The sequence below is a fragment of the Lipotes vexillifer genome, unplaced genomic scaffold (assembly GCF_000442215.2).
Source record: "Lipotes vexillifer unplaced genomic scaffold, Lipotes_vexillifer_v1.1 scaffold38, whole genome shotgun sequence".
Taxonomy (NCBI): Eukaryota; Metazoa; Chordata; class Mammalia; order Artiodactyla; family Lipotidae; genus Lipotes; species Lipotes vexillifer.
In genome coordinates, this window is record NW_006791464.1 from 1,488,878 (window position 1) to 1,506,039 (window position 17,162).

At 37.1% G+C, this 17,162-nt stretch overlaps 1 protein-coding gene across 2 annotated transcripts in view; it reads right to left on the reverse strand.

Moving 5' to 3' along the window:
• Positions 1-15,033: 15,033 nt before the first annotated feature.
• KLHL4 (kelch like family member 4) overlaps positions 15,034-17,162 on the reverse strand; it is a 124,504-nt gene continuing 122,375 nt past the window's right edge. For both annotated transcript variants that reach the window (XM_007464439.1, XM_007464440.1), the window contains exon 11: positions 15,034-16,174. In XM_007464439.1, coding sequence (XP_007464501.1) covers positions 16,115-16,174 — 60 coding nt within the window. In that variant the 3' untranslated portion in view covers positions 15,034-16,114. The remainder of the gene's footprint in view (positions 16,175-17,162) is intronic.

Consider the following 17,162-nt stretch of genomic DNA (forward strand, 5'->3'; position numbering starts at 1 on the left):
CCTGGCGACCTGGCAGGAGCCATGCCTACCTATAGCCCAGGTAACAGGCCAGCTGGCTGCATACTTGTCTGTGGAACTAGAATCAACTCCATGATCTCACTCCATTGCCACTCAAACATGAAGCCACGGCAGTTATGTCTGCTGGGGACCTTGCAAGAGCCAAACCTACCTATGACTCTGATTGCAGGCCTGCTAAGTGGACCCAGAAGCATCCCCGCTGTCTACAGACCTGTCTCCAACCCTGCTTGCCTGTGGTCTTGGAGGCAAACCTGTCCACTCATTCACCCTGTTCCAGACCTGCTGGCAAACATGCCTTCAGCCCTGCCCACCTATGACCTGATGCCCCCACTAAAGGTACCTGGCAGTAAGCCCACCTTTGGAAACCACCAACAGGATCATCCACAGATCCTGTCTGCTAACAATACCATACACTCTGACTAGGCTGAATGGTGAAGGTCTTTACCTTCTGAAACCAGTCTGTAAAATGTAAATGACTGGAAAACTGCTCCTCCAAATTCACAGACACAAACCCAAGGCTACAAGGATCACAAAGAATCAGGCAACCACCAAAAGAAACAAATAAACCTCCAGTAATTGACGCTAAAGAAATAGAACTCCATAAATTACTTCACAAAGAATTCAAAATAATTGTCTGAAAGAAGCTCAATGAGCTACAAGAGAACACAGATAGACAACTACACAAAATCAGGAAAACAACATACAAAGAAAAAATAAGTTCAGTGAAGAAATAGAAACCATAAAAAGAATAAAATAGAAGTCTTCAAGCTGAAGAATGTAACAACTGATCTGAAAAATTTAATAGAGAACTTCAACAGCAGAATCAAACAAAAGAAAGAATCAACAAACTCAAAGAAAGGTCACCTGAAAATAACCATTATATGAAAAAAGAAGAAATGGAGAATACCCAAAGTTCTTATGGACATCTTCAAATATTAGTATATGTATTACAGTATTTTAAAAGGAGAAGAGAGAGAAATGGGCAAAAAACTTATTTGAATAAATAATGGCTTAAAACTCCACAAATCTAGGATCTGAAATGGACATGCAGATTCATGAAGCCTAGAGGACCTCAAGTAAGATAAATCAAGAGAAATCCACACTGGGTACATTATAATTAAACTGTCAAAAGTCAAAGACAAAAAGAGGATTTTGAAAGCAGCAAGAAAGACATGACACTTCATGTATAAGGGAGCCTCCATAAGGCTATCAGTGTATTTCTTAAAAACAAACACATAGACCAATGGAATAGAATCAACAGCCCAGAAATAAACACATGCATATATGCTCAACTAATATTTGAAAAGGAAGCCAAGAATACTCAATAGATAGAAGACATTCTCTTCAATAAACAGTGCTGGGAAAATTGGATATTCACATGTAAAAGAATGAAAATAGTACCCTACTTTATACCACTCACAAAAGTTAACTCAAAATGAATTAAAGACTTAAATTTAAGACCTGAAACCATAAAAGTCTTAGAAGAAAACACAGGGGAAAAAACTCCTTGACATTAGTCTTGGCAATGATTTTTTGGAATATGACACCTAAGCACAAGGAACAAAAGCAAAAATCAAGTGGTACTACATAAAACTACAAAGCTTCTGCACAGCAAAAGACACGATCAAAAATGAAAAGGCAACCTAGAGAATGGGAGAAACATTTGCAAACCATCTATCTGAGAAATGGTTAATATCTAAAATATATAAGGAACTCCAACTAAATAGCAAAAATACAAAAAGAAAAACAAACAAAAAATTGATGAAGAAATGGACCAAGACCTGAATAGACATTTCTCCAAAGAAGGCAAACAAACAGCCAACAGGTATATGAAAAGGTGCTCAATATCACTAATCATCAGGGAAATGCAAATCAAAACCACAATGAGATATCAATTCACATCTGTTAGAATAGATATTATATAAAAACACAAAACAAAACATAATACAAGTGTTGGCAACAATGTGAAGGAAATGGAACCCTTTTTGTATGCTACTGGTAGGAATGTAAATTGGTACAGCCTTTATGGAAAACGATATGGGTTTCCTCAAAAAAATATAGAATTTCCATTTGATCCAGCAATCCTACTCTTGGTATATATCCAAAGTAATTGAAATCTGGATCTCAAGGAGATATCTGGACTTCCATTTTCATTGCAGCATTATTTATAATAGCCAAGATACAGAAACAACCTAGATGTCCATGGATGGATGAGTGGATAAAGAAAAATATAGTATATATGAGCAATGGAATATTATTCAGCCTTTAAAAAGAGGGAAATCCTGACATTTGCGACAACATGCATGGTCCTGGAGGACAACATATTAAGAGAAATAAGCCAGACAAAGACAAATACTGTATGATCTCATTATTATATGGTATCTCAAATGGCCAAACACATAGAAGCAGAGAGTAGAATGTGGTTCCCAAGGACTAGGGGCTGGAGGAAATGGAGAGGTGTTGTTCAAAGGGTACAAAGTTTCAATTATGCAAGTTAAATAAGTTCTGAGGATCTGGTATACAGCATAGGGTCTGTGATTAGCAATATTGTATTGTGTACTTGAAAATTTGCTAAAAATGTAGATCTTAGATTATGTGCTTTTAGCACAAAAGGAAACAGAATAAAGCAAAACAAAATAAAGGGAGCAGGAAGAAACTTTTGGAGGTGATGGGTAAGTTTGTAGCATCAGTTGTCATGATGGTTTCATGGATGTATAATTATGTCCAAACACATCAAGCTGTATGCAGTAAAATCTACAACTCTTTGTATGTCAATCATACCTTAATTTTAAAAAGGTACCTGTTTTGAAAGTTATATTAGATAATATATGTAAAGAATTTAGCACAGGGTTCAGCACATAATAAATACTTAAATATTAGTTATTAAAAAAGACCATGGGTAACCTGTGAATCCCTACTAACTACTTCACTCACCATATGTAGCCTCCAGAAAAGAAGGTCCCTACCAGGTCAAGGATAATGTAGGGGAATCGATTTTCCTTTCACAACTTTCCTGTGTTTTTCTAATGTAATTCTGGTTATACCTGGATCTTTAAGGCCTCAATGTAGATAAATAACAATTATTTCAAATACGTTGATCTACACACCACTGGAGAAGTGTGGGAAATAGTAGTACACACCCATGTTCAGTCCCCACCTCCTTACTGAATAAATATGAAGACCACTCTCCCTTACTCCTCTCCAGCTAATGGGTGCCATGAGACTGGTTCTATTTAATGAAATGTTAGTGCATGTCTCTTCTGGGCTGAGGAATTTAAAAGTCACTATGTTATTCCACACTGTCTTCTGTGTTAGTGGTCTTGAGGTCACGTGTTGGGATGTTAGTGTCACAAGATGTAGAGAACCCAAATATCCAAGTCACAAGACAAAAGAAACTCCATTCCCATCTTCAACCCATGCTACCATCCCCCAACCGTGCACATGCACGAGCACACACACACACACACACACACACACACACACTAAACGTGCATCAGGATTTGCATGAATGATAAATAAACATCTGATATTCTAATCCAGCAAGATTTTGAGGTTTCTTTGTTAGGACAGCCTTGTTTGACCTATTCTGATGACTGTAAATATTGTTACAATTTTGTTTTCCAATGGCTGATGAACCAGATTCTATGAATTCCTTGGACATAGTATCCTTTTTGTACAGAGCATCTTTATGATGCCATATAGTAAATGTAAAGCTTCCATAGTCAGCAATAATATGTGAGCAATCCTGGGATTTGCTAAGTAATTCATGAGCCTCATTCTGTACTTCTTCACAGTCACTTTTAGATAATATATCTCTTCCAGAGAGATAATTATGACATTCATATATCACATTTATGTACTTTGGATTCAAATAAATCCGGCCCTGCTACTTAGTAGCTGTGTGGGTTAGGGCAAGTCACTTAATCTCTCTGAGGTTCAATTGTCTCATTTGACAAATGTAACTAAAACAAATCTATCTAGGGATGCTGTGAGGATAAAATGAGGTAATACATTAAAATCATTTAACATGGTACCTAGTAAATATGCATACTACAATTTAACTGTTAGCTCATTATAGAAAGGGATTTTCAGCACCGATGTATATAGCAGAGGCATTTGAAGAACTTAAAATGCTTTTCATGTTGGCCCCAAATCTGGCCCACACTAACATAGTGATTGGAGCATTATTATTCCAAGAGTCAATTAGTGCAGAAGACTCCATCCCATGTCTACTTTCATGGAAGGCAGTCCAAACCAAGGAAAAGTATTATATCTGGGAACAATGGATGGTTAAGTATCTCAGGATTAGCAATGATGAGTAACCTTAGCCAGCTCTAAACCTGAAGGACAAGGGTAGGGTGTAGTTAGTGAAATCCAGAAAAATATGTAGCTATAGGAGAGAGATGCCCAACAGAAGCTGTGGTTTTCTGTAAAACACATATACTGCCACAGCGCCCTGGCAGAAAGAGAGCCGGGATAATAAATAACCTTTCTCCCCTCTTACTCTCTCCTACAATCTCCGTCCAGTGCCTCTGGTTGAATAGTTCCCCAAATGAAAGTCAGAGCAAAGGTGCTGTGTTGATAGAATCCTTAGAAGTCAGCCTCCCAGGGCACAGAGAAGAGTGGAAAAGGGCACAAGTAGATCTAGAGGAGCAACCAGAGAATAAAGAGCAAATCTATTTGCTTATCCAAGGCCTGAGTTTCCAGAGAAGGTTGCACAGGAGGAAGGTGGCAGAGAGGCTGAAAGAAATTTTCTCAAGCTAGAAAGGCTGCAGAGGTGTTTCTACCTGAACTTGCTCCATGGTGGAAGATGGACAAAAGTGGAAAGACCTCGGGGGGATGGCTGAGGGTTGAACAGAGGGAGGCTAGGAACTTCTAGGTCAGTGTAGAATATGATTTAGTTCTTTTAAAATAAAGAGAAATGACATCTGACTTTATGGAATAAGAATCATATTTACTAAACACATACTATTACTCTGTGTGATTTTCCAAATTGTAACAAAAGAAACCTAGTTATTTTGTGCTGGTAAAAGTTATAGGCTATCTTCCTATATAGCAATGTTATAAGTTATCTTCCTATATAGTCCTTCCACTTATCTTCTTAAAAAATGACTACTAGACATTTAAAACTGGCACCAGCATATATCTTTTAACATTTTGCTATACTTGTTTCCTGTCTTTTTCTCTCCCAAAGTGCCAACCACTAACATAAATTTATTGTATATCCTTTCAGTCAATTGTTTTGTGCTTTTACATATACATATAATGATTTTTTAAAAAGGTTTTTGGAAGTGGAATTATATTATCTTAGCCCTTTTGAGAAACAACATATCCTATCTGGTTCTTGAGTACATTCCTCTCCAGTCTGACATACAGAAATCAGAAGAACATCTGAGTGATTAGCTCTATTGTTCCCTCCAAATCTTCTGTACCAGGTGTATCAATTGTTCCAGCAACAAGACCACCCTGCAGGTACACAGGTAACTTATATCCTCATTTAGGGGGCCATGGAAACTCCTGGACAGTATCCTACCATATTTATTGTCACAGGAAACTCAGAGTTTATTTTTATCCACTTTACGCCTAGACCTACATACTACAATGATATCTGATTTACAACTGCTTAAGCATAATGCTGGACGTTGCTATCTCCCTAGGATTTATCCTAGAAAATAAGGTATATATCCTATCTGAGGGGTCTATTACCCCTAGTTCTCAGCCAAAGAAGGTAAGGATATGGCAAGTTCCCTCTTCCCCCAAATATATACTCATGTCTGTCTTGTTTCATCACCAATCCTCTCCTCAAGAATCTTTCCCTCCAAACTCACGGTATCTTTATCTACTTTTAGTGGGGAACCAGGAAAAATCCTGCTTCTAATTTAGCATAACTTTTTGGTAAATCTTTCTTTCTTATACCTAGATCAATGGTCTTTTGAATTTATAAAGTAAGATTTTATTCTTTAGTCCTCATTGGGACTATAGTGTTGCAAAGTGCAGATGGTTACAGAATGAGAGTGAATTCCAAGAAGTAAAGAACATCTCAGATAATATGTAAATCATTACTCTGTTACACAAGCAGAATCATACAATATGTGACATTTTGTGTCTGACTTCTTTCACATATCATAATGCTTTCAAGGCTCATCCATATTTTAACACATATCGATAGTTTTTTTTTCCTTTTTGTGGCTGAATAGTATTCCATTGTATGGATATACCACATTTATATAATTATTCACCAGGTGATGGATATATTGTTTTTTCCCCCATGCTTGACTATTAAGAATAAATCTACTATGGACACCCAAGAACAGATTTTTGTGTGAACAGATGTTTTAATTTCTCTTAGAATGTGCCTAGGAGTGGTATTGTTATTGGTTATTGTTATACGTATCTATATGGTAGATAACTCTATGTTTAACATTTTGAAGAATCATCAAATTATTTTCCAAAAAGACTGCATAATTTTACATTTTCACCAGCAATGTATGAAGGTTTCAGTACTCGCCATACCTGTTATACCCTGTCTTTTAAAATTGTAGCCATCCTAGTGGGTGTAAACTATTATCTTATGGTTTTGACTTGCATTTTCCTGATAGCTAATGATTTTGAGCTTGTTTTCATGTGCTTATTGGACATTTGTATATCTTCTTTGAAGAAATGTCTATTCAAATCCTTTGCTCATTTTAAAATTTGATTATATACCATTTTATTAATGAGTTATGTTTTTTAATAAAATTCTGGATACAAGCCACTTACAAGATATCAGATTTATCCCAGTCTGTGGGTTGTATTTTCACTTTTTTGATAGTGTCTTTTATAACACCAGTATTTTACATTTTGATGAAGTATAATTTATTTTTTTCTTTTATCACTGTGCTTTTGGTGTCATTTCTAAGAAAAAATTATCTATCAGAGTTCATAAAAATTAACTCCTATATTTTGATCTAAGAGGGTTATAATGTCATATCTTACATTTAGGTCTATGATCTATTTATTTTTATTTTATTTTTTATTGTAGTAAAGTATACATGACATAAAATTTAACATTTAAACATTTTTAAGTGTACAATGTAATGGCATTAAGTATATTTACATTGTTGTGTAACCATCACCACTATCCATTTCCGGAACTTTTCATCATCCCAAACTGAAACTCTGTGCCCATTAAACATTAACTTCCTATAATCCCCTGCCCCAAACCCCTGGTAACCACTACTCTATTTTCTGTCTTTATGAATTCTATTATTTTAAATACCTCATATAGGTTGAATCATACAGTATTTGTGTTTTTGTGAGTGGTTTGTTTCACTTAGCATAACTCAAGTTTCATCCATGTTGTAGCATGTCAGAATTTACTTCTTTTTTAAGGCTGACTTGTTTTTTTTTTTTTTTTTTTTTCTTTTTTTTTTACTTTTTTGATAGTGTCTTTTATAACACCAGTATTTTACATTTTGATGAAGTATAATTTATTTTTTTCTTTTATCACTGTGCTTTTGGTGTCATTTCTAAGAAAAAATTATCTATCAGAGTTCATAAAAATTAACTCCTATATTTTGATCTAAGAGGGTTATAATGTCATATCTTACATTTAGGTCTATGATCTATTTATTTTTATTTTATTTTTTATTGTAGTAAAGTATACATGACATAAAATTTAACATTTAAACATTTTTAAGTGTACAATGTAATGGCATTAAGTATATTTACATTGTTGTGTAACCATCACCACTATCCATTTCCGGAACTTTTCATCATCCCAAACTGAAACTCTGTGCCCATTAAACATTAACTTCCTATAATCCCCTGCCCCAAACCCCTGGTAACCACTACTCTATTTTCTGTCTTTATGAATTCTATTATTTTAAATACCTCATATAGGTTGAATCATACAGTATTTGTGTTTTTGTGAGTGGTTTGTTTCACTTAGCATAACTCAAGTTTCATCCATGTTGTAGCATGTCAGAATTTACTTCTTTTTTAAGGCTGACTTTTTTTTTTTTTTTTTTTTTTGCATTTATCTTCATCAGGGATATCGGTCAGTATTTTTCTTTTCTTGTCATGTTCTTATCTAGCTTTGGTATCAGGGTAATGCTGGCCTTGTAAAATGAGTTTGGGAGTACTCCCTCCTCCTTGCTGGAGTCCTTGAGTGCCTTGGTGCTGGAGAGGGTTGTGAAAGCCTGGGACACGTTAGTCAGCTTGGCAATGGGCCCTGCTGGATTCCCCCTGAAGTCTGTGTCACAGGCATTGATTGGGAGCCTGAGGCCACAAAAGCCACCCAGGTCAGTAGGAGCCAGCCAGTGCTGGAATGTACTGGGAAACTGCTGGAGCTTGATGGAAGTCTGTTGTCACAAGGGCTACCTGATGCCATAGGAGACAGCTGGTGCTGGCATAAGCTGGGAGTCTGCATTCATGGGAGCTTGTCAGGACCTGGTTCCAGCTGAGTCAGCTGGCACCTTGCTGGGCTGTGATCCTGGGACCACTGGAGATGCCTAAGACTATGGGAGCCAGTAGGCACCAGAGTGGATTGAGGGCCTTGGTTCATGGAAGCATTCTAGGAGCCTAGAGACAAGGAAGCTGCCTGGAGAGGAAGAATCACCTGTGGCCACTGGCCAACTGGGACTGCTGAAGCTGGCCAGTTCCTTGGTGGGGAACTGAGTTTTCAGGGGCCCTCTAATAACCTGGAGCCAAGGAAGCTGCCTGAAGTCATGGATGTTGTCTGCGACTGCTGGAGTAGCAGGCACCAATGTGAGATGGTAACTTGACTTCCTGGAAATCTGCTGGAATCCTGGTGCTGTGGAAGCCACCTGGGGACACTAGAGTCAGCAGCTGCCTGGGGCCACTAGAGTCAGCAGATGTCAGATGAACTGGGAGCCTACTGGAAGCCTGGTATCACAGATACTACCCAGTACCTTGGGACCCACCTGAGGTCACAGGAGCTGCCAGGTGCCAGGGTTAGATGGGGGGACCTGTATTCACAGGAGCCTACTTTGTGCCTGGTACCATAAATGCTACCTGGTGCCACTAGAGCTAGCAGGTGCCAGAGTGAGCTGGGGGCCTGGCTTCCTCAGAGCCCACATGGAGCCTAGAATCACAGGAGCCACCAAGGGTCACAGGAGAAGCTTGGAGCCCCCAGATCTGTCAGGTGCATGGATGTGATGGAGGCCTGGGTTCCCAGAAGCCTGTTGGGAGCCATCCTATAGAAACCACCTAGAACAGTGAGAGGTGCCTGGGACCACTGGAGTAAGCAAGTGCTAGGGTGAACTGGAAGCCTAAATGTGTGATAACCTGCTAGGAGCCCTGGCATGGAAGTTGCTTGAGATGCTGGAGTAGGCATGTGCCAGAGTGAACTTGGGTCTGGCTTCGCAGGAGCCCATCAGGAACCTTATGCCAAAAGTGACACTTGGGGTCACTGAAGCCAGTAGGCATCAAGATGAGATGGTGGCCTGTGTTCCTGGGAGCCTTTGGGGAGCCTGGTGCCAAGGGATCTACATGGAGCTGTTAGAGTTGACAAATGAGGAAGTGAGCAGGGACCATCGTTCCTGGGAGTCCTCCAGGAGTCCTGTCATGGAAGCTGCCTGAGGTTGCTGGAGTAGGCAGGCACTGGGGTCAGCTGGGGTCTGGGTTCATGGGAGCCTGCTGGGAGCTTAGCACCAAGGATGGCATTTGGGACTGCCAGAGCTTCCTGCGGTCACTGGAGCCAAAAGGTACCAGGGTGAGTGGGGGTCTGGGTTTGCAGGAGCCTGCAGGGAGCGACATACAGCTGTGGGAATTGGCTTGGTGGTGGGGTGGATTCTCTCTGGGGTTTGGGGTAAAGTTGGGTACTCATTTTACTCCCCTCCCATGGGGAAGGTGCCTTTCTCCACACTGAGCTGCCTTAGCTTAGGAGAAGGGTAATGAGGTAGTGTGAATCTGTCTTTCTTACACTCCTCAATGTGTCCTTTCTTATTTCTTATTTCTGTGGTTCACCCAGGTGCTGTGATTGCCTCACCTAGAGTATTTGCTCTTGTGAAGGTATTTTCGTGTTTTCAGACCTATTTTTAAATAAGACTAGTTGTTCTCTGATGGCCAGAACCTCTATGTGTTCCAATTCTAGCAAGGTCTAGTTAATTATGATCCAGATAGGATTATTTAACCACTCACATAGATACTAAAGCTTATGGAATCAGGCTGTTTGTATGAGGGTCTCCATGACCTTAGATGAAATGTGAATTGGGAAAATTCAGCTGGCCTTTTAGAAAAGAGGCCACCAAATACTGATTCTCCATTACTTGAAATATAATCTAAATTACACAGACCTGGATTTGGTAGAGATTTCATAAACTTAGCCCTAATTTTTGCATATATCCCTAGGGCCTAAGACACATTAGATCCTTAATAAATATTTTTGATGCAGGGATATTATTTTTGAAGACTATTAATGTGTTTTTTTTTTCCTTTTAATGTTTACTCATGTGTGAGATTCCAGTATTTTGCTAGATATGTTCATTTCACCCATTGTTTTTGTATAATCTGAGTGTGTGTGTGTGTGTGTGTGTGTGTGTGTGTGTGTGTGTGTGTGTCTGTGTCTGTGTAAGGGAGGGGATTAGGATTAAAACAGGAAGGCAAAGAAAGTGGATACCAATATTAAACTTTAAGCATGTCAAATAAGACTTTTCCCCTAGTCTTTAGTAGGCAATAATCTTGAAAAACAAGTATTGTCAAGAGAGGAAAAGTATTCTATAGATTTTTTAAAATGTTTCCTTTACATAGGTAGAAGCAGGTTGATGAAATATGAAGTTTATGTGGTGTCTTCTACAGACTAGAGAGGAGATACTCCTTCCATTGTTCAGTTGGGGCTTAGTGTCTTTAGCAAGTGGTATATGATGTAAAAGAAGTCCATTACAAAGAGGAAAAGTAACTGAAAAGCCTGTCCCTCTTCCTCAGGTGACTGTGGTAAGAGAAAAATGACACCTAAAGAAATATATGTATTATAGTCTTTTTTCTTTTCCCAGAATAAGTTCTTGAGGTGGGAATCTTGTTGGAGAGCTTAAGCTCTCCAAGCTGAGAAAATCTGAAATCAGAGGAGTTTTTGTTCTCTATTCCATTTGGGACAATATGAGGAGACTTCCTTTCAGTGTTCCCTCCATATAAAAATGTGGCAGCAACCACATCTGAGTCAAGTTGATGTATGGTAGAGTTAGGCAGAGGGAAAAACTGAGTTTAGTGCCCCAGAGTCTACTCTAAGGACCTGTGTAGTGTAGAAAGTATCTAGAAGTTCATTCATGCCTTATGGAAATACTGGGAAAGTAGCTTATGGTGTTGTCTGGAGAGTCATCATAATATAGGTTGTGGGCTGCAGAGCAGGGGGACCATGAGAGCAAGGTCAGAGTGATTAAAGAACAATCAAGAACCAATATTTTATTTCCAACCTGAGTATAATGTCTAAATGTATCAGCCCTTATACCTGTTGAAAGAGTATATAAATTAATAACTCCCTATCTTATCTTTGTTAGCTTAAACCAAACTGATAGGTCATCTCCACTATGCTATGGTAGCAAGGGTCCTGACCCTATAACTCCTTTTCCAAACTAGATTTGATTAAAGCAAGCACAGTTATGTTTCGGTACTCTGAGCCTCTGCAGCTCTCCATTCTGACTGCTCAACTCTGCTCAGATTTTGGCAGCCCAGCTAAGCCATAGTGGCTCAAGCACATTTTTTTCCAGATTTTTTTGACACATAACAAATACATTACTGTATAAGTTTAAGGCATACAGCATGATGGCTTGATTTACATATATTGTGAAACGATTATCACAATAGGCTCAACTAACATCCATCATTTCATATAGATACAATAAAGGGAAAAGAAAGAAGAAAAGAAAAAGAAAAAAAAATATCCTTATGATGAGAACTCTTAGGATTTATTCTCTTAAAAACTTTCTTATGTATCACATAAAAAAGTGTTAACTATTATCATTGTTGTACATTATATTCTTAGTACTTCTTTATCTTATAACTGGGAAGTTGTACCTTTTGACTACCTTCCTCCAATTTCCCTTTACCCCACACTCTGCCTTTAGTAAGCAGGTCTGATCTCGTTTTCTAAGTTTGGTTTCTCTCTCTCTCTCTCTCTCTCTCTCTCTCTCTCTTTTAGATCCCACATATAAGTGAGATCATAAAGTATTTTTCTTTTTCTGACTTATTTCACTTAGCATAATGCCCTCTAGATCTATCCATGCTATTGAAATAGTAGGATTTCCTCATTTTGTATGGCAAAATAATATTCCATAGTATAGATGGGTAGATAGGTAGATAGATAGATAGATAGAAAGAAAGATAGAAAGATAGATATACCACAAGGTCTTTAACCATTCATCCATCAAAGGACACTCGGCTATTGTAAATAATGCTGCTATGGACATGGGAATGCAGATATCTTTTCTCTTTTTTTTTTTATACATCTTTATTGGAGTATATTTGTTTGACAATGTTGTGTTAGTTTCTGCTGTATAACAGAGTGAATCAGCTACATGTATACATATATCTCCATATCCTCTCCCTCTGGAGCCTCCCTCCTACCCACCTTATCCCACCCCGGTATGTTGTCGCAAAGCACTGAGCTGATCTACTTGTGCTATGCTGCTGCTTCTCACTAGCTATCTATTTTACATTTTGTAGTGTATATATGTCGATGTTACTCTCACTTCACCCCAGTTTCCCCCTGCCTCCTCGTGTCCTCAAGTCCACTCTCTATGCCTTCATCTTTATTCCTACCTTGGCTCTAGTTTCATCAGTACCATTTTTTAAAAAACGAATTCCATATATATGTGTTAGCATATGGTATTTGTTTTTCTTTTTCTGACTTACTTCACTCTGTATGACAGATTCTAAGTCCATTCACCTCACTACAAATAACTCAATTTCATTTCGTTTTATGGCTGAGTAATATTCCATTGTATATATGTGCCACATCTTCTTTATCCATTCATCTGCTGATGGACACTTAGGTTGCTTCCATGTCCTGTCTATTGTAAATAGTGCTGCAATGAACATTGTGGTACATGTCTCTTTTTGAATTATGGTTTTCTCTGGGTATATGCCTAGTAGTGGGATTGCTGGGCCATATTTTTAGTTTTTTAAGGAAACTCCATAGTGTTCTCCATAGTGGTTGTATCAATTTACATTCCCACCAACAGTGCAGGAGGATTCCCTTTTCACCACACCCTCTCCAGCATGTATTTTTTCCAGATTTTTTGATAATGGCCAATCTGACCGGTGTGAAGTGATACCTCACTGTAGTTTTGATTTGAATTTGTCTAATAATTAGTGATGTTGAGCATCTTTCCATGTGCCTCTTGCCCATCTGTATGTCTTCTTTGGTGAAATGTCTATTTAGGTCTCCAAAATATGCAAACAGCTCATGGAGCTCAATATCAAAAAAACAAACAACCCAATTAAAAATTGGGCAGCAGATATCTTTTCAAGTTAGTGTTTTCATTTCCTTTGAATATAGTCCCAAAAGTGGTATTGCTGGATCATATAGTAGTTCTGCCTTTAATTTTTTTGAGGAACTGAGAAACTGTTTTCCATAGTGGCTGCACCAATTTGCATTCCCACCAACAGTGCACAAGTGTTCCTTTTTCTCCACATCCAGCATTTGTATTTTTGATGATGGCCATTCTAATAGGCATGAGGTGATATCTCATGGTGATTTTAATTTACATTCCCCCAATGACTAGTGATGTTGAGCATCTTTTCATGTACCTGTTGGCCTTTCATATATCTTCTTTGAAAATATGTCTATTAAGGTTCTTTGCCCATTTTTTAATTCAGTTGCTTTTTTTTTTGCTACTGAGTTGTATGAGTTCTTTATATATTTTGGATATTACCCCCTTATTAGATATATGTATGGTTTGCAAATATTTTTTCCCCTTCTATAGTTTATTTTCATTTTGCTGATGGTTTCTTTCACTGTACAGACTTTTAAGTTTGATGTAGCCCCACATTTTTATTTTTTTGCTTGCGAGTATGATTTTCAAATGCAGCCCTGGGCAACATATACATACCTCTCCTACTAGTCAATGTCTGATCAAAATGAAGCAAGCCTAACTGGACCATCAAGAAGATGGCATTCTTTCTCTGTTTGCCTGACCAAGCATGCCTCTGGACATGATTTCCCTATTGGTGTCATCTAGCTGTGACTGGAGCATTGGCAAGCTGAGCTGTGGTAGGTCCTTTGATCTTTCTTTTTCCCACTGGCTCACACTCCAATTTAACTTGACAGGCCAAGCTTTGCTCTGGAGATAAAAGTTTAAGTAACTCTACTTCTGCATTGACTTAGATAAAGTGTGAATTTAAAGATCCAACAGAACTCTCTGCCTGGGTGTTTATTATTTTTTACAGCATCTCTATGCTTCCATCTCTACCCCTAGAACTGAAGATGTCTATAACCCTTTATTTAGAATTAAAGACAATGGCAGGAATAAGAAACAAAGCAGGGGAATTTTATTTTTTTATTTAAATACTTTAGCTATTGGAAAAATAAATATCAAAAGGTCAATTCAAGCTGCACTTGACATAATCTAAAGCCACACTTTATAACCAGAGGAAATAGATTTTATTTAAATTCAGTTTGTCAAAGTACACATATCTTTGTACAACCTATGTTGCTCTTTTTTTAAAAAACTTAAAAGGTAGTAGTACATTTTATAAGCATCTCTGGATTTTATTTGTTGGTTTCACATACTACAATACAAAGCCCATTTAAAAGGACATATTGCAGAAATTCTAAAATCGTAATTTAATTGAAAAGTTACTTTCATAAAGAAGGTTTTCCAACATTTTATCTTAAATATTGGGTTGACCAAAAAGTTCATTTGGGTTTTTCCATAACCTCTTATGGAAAAACCCAAATGAACTTTTTGGCCAACCTCCCCCACTTTTTAAAAAATAATTGGACTCAGAAGTGAGAATTTAAAGGTAAAATACTACTTAGCTAGTCTTTTTTGTTGTTTTTTAATTTAAAAACATTTGTAGTGCATATATCCTTAATATTCTCTACTGGATGAATATAAAATTGACAGAAAAGCATGTACTGGTACGTAAAAGATAATTATAGAATTAACCACGGATGTTGAATATTTTGGTATTTCCATGTGTTAATATTGTAGAACATCTCAATTTTACTGCTGTTGAAAAATTGCTTTGTTTTTGAAAACTGGTTTAACTTAATGGCAGGTGTTTTAAGAGTTCACAGAAATGTTTGAGGAGAATGTTACTGTCTATACAAGTGAGGCCCTGACACTCAAAAGCTGAGGTCATAGTTTGTATCAATATGATAAATATTCACCATTTTATTGTATAGATTGTGTATATGGAATTACAATAATATTTTACTGGTAAAATAAATGTTGTCTAACAAGACAACATGTTAAGGAATACCAAATCTATATGTGTGCTTTGGAAAATGGTACTGTAAAAGAGTAAGTCTGTGAAAATTTTAACCTACTGTGATCAGCATAACAAATTATGTCAATGAGCTTTTTCTTTTTTTTTTTTTTTAATCTCACCACAGTAAAAGCTTTCTTCTTGGTAAATGTGAGGTATTATTTAGCTATTTGGGATATTGTTTAGATAAAAGAATGATGTCTTACTGAAAATCAAACCTTATAATTTAAGCTTTAGATGTTCTCTTTTATATTAGTTACGTTCCAAATGATAGGGTACCTAATTTTTTTTTTTTTGAAATAGAAAATGTTTTTAACTTATCAGTCTCAAAATTACCGATACTTTTGTAACCTTTTATACTTTGGTCACTATCAATTTCCCTTAAACATTTTAACATTTTAAAGTAACGAGGCTAAACCTAGACTACTGGATTTTCATTTATATTATTAGCTGCAACAACATATACACTAAACACCTATACGTAATTAATGTTTTAAAACTTGCTTTGGATTCACAAATGAGACCATTTATAACTACATATTAAAATGACACAAGAATTTTCATGTTTGATTACTAATTGAAGGAAAGAACGTATTTATTCTTCCTCTCCTCTTCCTACTCCACTTCTCGAAATTATCCAGTTTCCTTCCCTTTGATAAAGATAGCTTTATGGTAGCTTCACCACCACAACACATGCACCAGCTCTTCCAATGTTAACAGGAACTTCCTAACACAGAAAACAAAAACAAGGAAAGAAATGCTGTTTGAATGAACTCTGCATTTAGCATAATATATTAGAGTTGTAAAAGTCCTTACCTATTCTGGCCCAACCTTCATCTTGTATAAAGATATGAGAAAATGCAGCCCAAATAATAGTCCAATGTAGAAAGAGCATAGTCTTTAAAATGAAGTAGGCCTGAGTTTGAAGAACAGGTGATCTTGGGTAAATTTCACCTCTCTGATAATTTTCTCACCTTAAAAATTACAGCTAATAATACTCATTCTTCAATGAGCTTTTGTTAGGGTTAAGGAAGATAATGAATGAAAATAATTAGGCATATAGTAGTTATAATCTCAGTATCTATTAGTTCTCTTTCACCATTTTCAAGGTCACACAATGAAACAGTGAAATGCCTGGAATAGAGTCTAGGTCTCTTAGCTACTGGTCTATAATTTTCTGAAAAGTAAATTACAATCATTTTGATTCTTGTATTTGACCTACATCCTTGTTTGCTAAATACTTTCCTCCATTTCTAGCTGTCCTAACCATTGTAAAGAGCTACCTACATGGCAGAACTTGAACATTTCTGAGGGTCTTCATGAATCATATTGTTGGAGAAAAGAGCTAGAAACACATTATCAGGTGTCAGTATATTAACACATAACTTATTTAGAACAGTAACCAGCTTACTACGTAGAAAACAGAGCACCATGAAATTAATGTAAGGAAAGGTGACGTTTTATACCAAATACAAGGTTTGCTTGTTTGTGGAAATGGTGAAGAGTTAATCATACTTCATATTTTATTAATCCATCATTTAATCAACAAAACACCATTAGATATTTTGGAATAAATATAGAGCTACAACTGCAAAGCTGTCAGAAGCATCGTTTCCTTTAGCACCCCCAAGATGTCCTTTCAGTGCTCCTTCTTGTACTTTCCTTAGAATTTCTTCTGTTAGATGCCCAGAACTCTTGAGAGAGTTTAATTCCAG